This window comes from Marmota marmota, unplaced genomic scaffold, assembly GCF_001458135.2.
Source record: "Marmota marmota marmota unplaced genomic scaffold, marMar, whole genome shotgun sequence".
NCBI lineage: Eukaryota > Metazoa > Chordata > Mammalia > Rodentia > Sciuridae > Marmota > Marmota marmota.
In genome coordinates, this window is record NW_026000068.1 from 18,350,559 (window position 1) to 18,356,558 (window position 6,000).

The 6,000-nt window shown below is 32.1% G+C and overlaps 1 protein-coding gene across 4 annotated transcripts in view; it reads right to left on the reverse strand.

Annotated features, from left to right (window-relative positions):
* Positions 1-6,000, reverse strand: part of Ankrd13c (ankyrin repeat domain 13C) — a 77,879-nt gene that overhangs the window by 10,779 nt on the left and 61,100 nt on the right. For 3 of the 4 annotated variants that reach the window (XR_007351569.1, XM_015490503.2, XM_015490504.2), the window contains 2 exons: positions 4,419-4,517; positions 1,380-1,480 (listed from right to left, as the gene is read on the reverse strand). Coding sequence is in view for 3 of the 4 variants with exons in the window: in XM_015490503.2 (XP_015345989.1) it covers positions 1,380-1,480; positions 4,419-4,517 (200 nt within the window). In the remaining variant the exon portion in view is untranslated. Of the gene's footprint in view, positions 1-28; positions 63-1,379; positions 1,481-4,418; positions 4,518-6,000 lie in introns of all 4 variants that reach the window. The other variant, XM_015490505.2, reaches the window with a different exon arrangement.

The window sequence follows — 6,000 nt, forward strand, 5'->3', positions numbered from 1 at the left end:
GTATAACAGCAAAAGATTATATATATACCTTGTTAAGACTGTGGATCTATGTCAGAGAATGCCTGCAAAAAAGTATTGCAAAGTTTTTTCCTTCTCATACAATCAAAGTCATTATTTTGCATAAAAATCTACATTGCATTATCAAGTTTGATTTAGATTTGGAACTTATATGGAAAAGAGAAACAGAGTTTCAAGCTTCTGTAGAAATGCTCAGCCATCCCTTATTCAAAACTAGAAAATACAGCCTTTAGCTTTAGCTTTCAAAATCTTATCACTGATTCCTCCAAATCAGATATTGGGTTACCAATGCTTTTTTAATGCAAAGGACAACTGGCATAGCGAAAATCATTTTAAATTTAATTTTAATCCAAAAATATGGCTTATGTCTAAGTCTGGAAAGTTGAAATGGATAGATTTAATTTTAGCAATGAAAACATTATCTCTGAGAGTAAAGCATTTTGAGTAATTATTATGGGATTTTTAAAAACATGGAATGAATGGGGTTGTGGCTCAGTGGTAGAGTGCCTAGCGCATATGTGAGGCACTGGGCTCAATCCTCAGCACCACATAAAAAAATAAATACGATAAAGGTATTGTGTCTATTTACAATCAAAATTTTTTTTAAAAAAAACATGGAATGAAACAAGATCAAATATATATGAGAAATTAAATAAAGACCCCATTTACTATCTAATTTTTCTCTCCCACTACAAGATATGCAAGGACAAGAACTTTTGCTTTCTCCTATCCCTGAAAGAGTATCTGTCACATAGCAAAGATTCATTAAATATTGGGTGGCTGGCTAGATGACTGGATGGCATTAAAGGCTCTACCTGAAGCTTAATGTTACTTCTAGGCTTAAATCCCTAAAATGATTTTAGGGATTTAAGTCTTTGTTCCATTTTCTAAGTTAGAAAAATAAAAAATGTTTAAAAAAAAAGTTTCCTTTTTCTAAAGATCATTGCTTAAGATACAATTAAGTTTAAACATTAGGATTGAAAATAAAATGTGTGATTCCTTCTTTTTTGAATGACTGCTCTCTCCAAAAACATTTGTTAATAAGCAAAACCTTAAGAAGTATGATGAAAATTTGGACTAACCGTCAGTCTCTCTATTTCACATTACTCTATATCATTAGTTATTCACTTCTTGTATGAAACATCCCTTATATTTCATTTGAATCACATAGAATTAGAACTCCCATAAGGCACTCTATATGCATGATTAATAGATCAATGTATCTAAGTAAAGAAAAACTTTATAAAAATGTAAGCAACTAATAAATGTGCTTTCTTTTAAAACATACTTCTTATTAAATTTAAATAAACAACTCCATATTTCAAATAGACACTAAAATTACATCCAAATTTTTTTCTTACCTAATTTTACAGGAAAGCCTGGAGGAAGCTTCATCTGAACAAATTCTCTAAGCTTGTTAAAGTGCTTGAAGGGAGCTATTACTTCTAAAACATTCAATAATCTGAAAAATAGAAGAAGAAAAAAATATTTCATTGTTCAAAATATTATTTCTGTTGCTCTTTTGTTGCATTTAACCACATGCTTCAAACTAAGTAATACTGACTTTCAGATCTTAGGAATGAGGAAATCACACACTTCCTGCATCCTGGATTTTTAATTTTCTTTTTACTGTGCAAATTTTATGACTTTTGTTTCTCCAGCCATAGTTTTCATAGTTGTTTGATATTAGGTCCTTATTTAAATGGATTACAGACTTATTGTTTCCTTGCTGAAGTCTACAAATTACTGAGTTCTTTAATAAGTGTCTATCAATTATGTGTGAGTGGCTCTTGTGTGCTTAATATTCCTTCAATTCTTGCCTATTTGATAAATAGTGTTTTTGTCTTTAAAGGGAAATTTCACTCATATGTTTCAGATTATCTATCTTTTCCCTCTGACTTACAATTTCACACCTCTTATAATTCTGTATCTCACTACTCACTATATTACAATTTCTCCTTTCATTTTCTGGTTAAATGGATTTCTTTCTGGTATTTTGGGGGCTGGGGCAGGGCTGAACTGGGGATAAAACTCATTCCACTTTTGAGTACATGCCCAATCCTTTCTTTCTTCCTTTTTTTTTTTTTTTTCCTTTTGTTGTTGTTGTTGCTGGAGATTGAATCCAGGGCCTTGTGCATGTGAGGCAAGCACTCTACCAACTGAATCATCTCCCCAGCCCGCTTTTTTTCATTTTATTTTGAGATAGGGTCTCACTGGCCTTGAACTTGTGATCCTCCTGCCTCAGACTCCCAAGTCACTGGGATTATAGACATGTGCCACTCTGCCCATCTTGGGATTTCATTTTCAAGTAGTAGTATTTTTCTTTCAACAAAGGCCTATAGCTACTATACTCCTTAAATTTTTTTGTGTCTGAGAATATCTTCAGTTGCATTGCATATAAGTGACAGCTAGAAATACTATCAGATTACACTTTGCTTTTTTTTATAAATGTCAAAAATTTGGGGGTGGGGAGATGTAAGACCAGGCTGACTTTACCCATTTTCTGTCTTGATGCCTCTCAATTACTTTATTAACAATTGAAGTTCAATAGTTTAATCGGATAATTTTTGTTACTGATGATTCATTTTTCTTATAACTTAATGTTTATCTTACAGATTCAGTTCTTTGTTACAGAGAAATATTCTTCTATAATATTTTGAATATTGTTTCAGCTACATTTTGAAGATTTTTTATTTAAAGGGAACACCAATGATTCTTATGTTGAATCATCTTTGTCCTCCAAATCTACTGTTTTCTTTAACTCCTTTTATGTGTTCTTACATTCACTGTAACCTGTCAAAATTTCAGTCACCTCTACTCTTTTATTGTTGTTTCTAATATGTTTATTTGTAATAGTGTTGTTTTATGCTCAATCAATTTCTCTTTAGCTTTACAATCTCCTTTTCATTTCATTCTATTCTTTCACCTCATCTTAGAGTGGTCTAGTATGTTGATTTCATGTCTTTTATGTTTTTCCATAGTATTTACAGAAAATTTTCTTTGGTCCGTTTACCTGTGTTTAATTTTGGAATGATTTCGTTGTATGGCTTTTGAAAGTAGTATTCCTTATTTTACTTTATTTCAGGAATAGTGGTTACAACTGACACATCTTATCTCAGTAAGAAACCCAATTTCTTCACAAAACATTTCTGAAATTTGGATAATTCCTAAAATTGATGTCATCAGAAAATTAGCTACATTTTCTTCTTCAATCGTTCATAGACTATAAAACTGATACATCATGGAGTCACTGGGTCCTAGATATAATGTATTATGACCGACTTGTACATGTGGTTAATTCCTTCTCACATTTTTCTAAAGTTTACATATAGGACAAAAATCAGGGAGTATGCTCTATGTACAGACTGTTGAAAAATATGGGTCCTACTAAGTTCTCCAAGAAAAAAATTTTTCATGTATTAAGCCAGGTTTTTTGTTTTGTTTTGTTTTGTTTGCTTTTTGGTGTGTTGGATCAGACTGGAAGGGCAAGAAACGAGGAAGAAAAATAGCCATTCCACTTACTAAAGCTTAAAGTAACAATTCCATCAAGAGTGGGCTGTAGGGCTTGGGGTTATGGCTCTGTGGTAGCACACTTTCCTGGTATGTGTGAGGCACTGGGTTCGATTCTCAGCACCACATATAAATAAATAAAGGTCTATCAACAACTTTAAAATAATTTTTTTAAAAAAGTGGACCTGTAGCTACCCACATCCCATTTCTCCCATGTATCCAAATTAGATTTTTTTTTTTAAGAAGCATCTGGTGAGTGCAGATTTAAGGATATATTCAAACAAAATGAAATATTTATAATAGTGACAAACTAAAGGATATATTCAAACAAAATGAAATATTTATAATAGTGACAAACTAAAAACAAAATGTCTACAAATAGGAGAATGATAAAAATAAATGGCAGTAAAACAATACTATGAAAATACCAAGAAAGAAGGAAAAAAAATAAGATGACAAAAATGCGATTAAGAACTCAATGCACTCACTTTAAAAGAGATAAAGGAACTCATAGAACAAAATGTGGACAATTTCCCATTTTAATAAAAAAACGCAAAACAAAAGTCTGAACAAAAATACATTAGTTATTAACTATAAATATGGTAAAAGAATTACCATTTTTTGGTCTATAAACTTCCATCCTTTTAAACTTATTCATGTATTACTTCAATAACTTTTTTAAACTATTGAATAATTTATCTGGAGAAAATATTAAAAATATTAATACTTTGTCACCAAAAAATTTCTAAAGGTTTACACAGATCAAGGCAATGGCTATTTGCTTTCACATTTCAAAGTCCTCAAACTCAACAATCAAATGCAAATATTATTACAGCCTTTAGGGTTTAATAGCTCTCTTTATAAACATGTATAATTAATAACAAACTTACGACTCAATCCCTAAGGGAAATTCCTGGCTCATGGCTATGGTGGCTTTAAAGGTTTTCTTACTCTCTTTGCACACCAGCTCTCTACCCAGATGCGGAGCTCTAAAATGGGAGGTTACAGGGAGAGAAAAAGAAAATATTAGGAAACTTATTCCAAATGACATTCACTATTAATTCAATTTTTTCTTACTGTCTACAGAAATAATATAATGCTAAAAGAGAATAAGATGTATAAGAAATGGGATAAGGGTAACAAAAAGAAAACAGCAAAGACTAAAAGTTCAGAAAAAATTACTAGACCTCAATTAATTGCAAATTGAATATAACTGAATTTTAATAATCACTATTTTATGGAAGACAACCGCTAGAAAAACAATTTTTAAAAGTATTATTGCATAACTTTAAAATCCCTTACTCAATTCAGTTTCCTTTACTGTCTACTACAGTCTCAGCCTTTATGAATAAGAGGTCTTAAGAAGAATAAAGAATTCTGTAGTAAACACTGTCAAAAGACAAAAGTATACCAACTTTAGTTTAAAGATCTAATTTGCCTCCCTGGACCCCACATGCAAGCATGAGCACTCCGATGAGCCTAAAATAGAATTTGGAAGATCACTCCCCACCCACTCCAATCCCAAGAAGATACAGATGCTGGCTGCTGGCCCCAGTATATATGGACTCTTTTTGATGTGATAAGGAGGCTCCAGGAACTCCAAAGGAGGCAAAATCTGTGAAACTCCTTTTAGCCGCAGACTCAGAAACTACTGCCTTTCGTCCTAATGCACCCCTTCCTGTGGAACACAGACTAACTAAATCTATGTAGGTATATTTCACACCTTTTGTCTCACTAAACTATAGTTGCCTCCTCTCAAATTCTGCTAATTTTTAGGAATTTCAAAATTGGAACTTTTGAAACAAGTTTCTTCCATCTCCCTTCAAAACTGGCTTTGAATAAAATTATTTTCCCACCAATTGGACCAAATATTCATGGAACAGAGAGTATTTCACCTAACATCTTCCTCCACTGGTGGAATCTTGTGCAGTTTGGTAACAAGCTGAGCAGAGTTTGGTTTTATAGACACAAATGTGCAAAAGAAAGCAAGACAAAAGGTAGATTGATAGTTTCAAAGCTATTTTCCTTACAGGGTTTAAACAGCGGGGACTTTCCTATTTTACATTAACTCAGGTTGCCTGGAATTTCCTCAGTTATTTTTTCAAAGTTCAATTTGATTAGGTGGCATATAGCACAAGTAACTATACTCTTGAGTTTGTGTGATCTTCTGGAGCCTACTGTGAGAGGCTAGTTCAAACTAATGGCTTCTCATAAAATATGTTAAACACTATAGACTATTCAGACAGAAACATTATGGAGCAGACAGAAAAGGTACAAAGAAGCCTTTTAATAAGAATGTCAAAATGATGATGGCTTCTAAGCATGGAGGTAGGTGACACTTTCTTTATCCATTCATCACTCTTTTAATATATAAATACATACTGAATACAAGTTAGGTTAATTACTGTACTAAGTACTGGTAATATAATAGAAAACAAAGATTTTTTTTCTTTTTTTTTTTTTTTTTTGCAG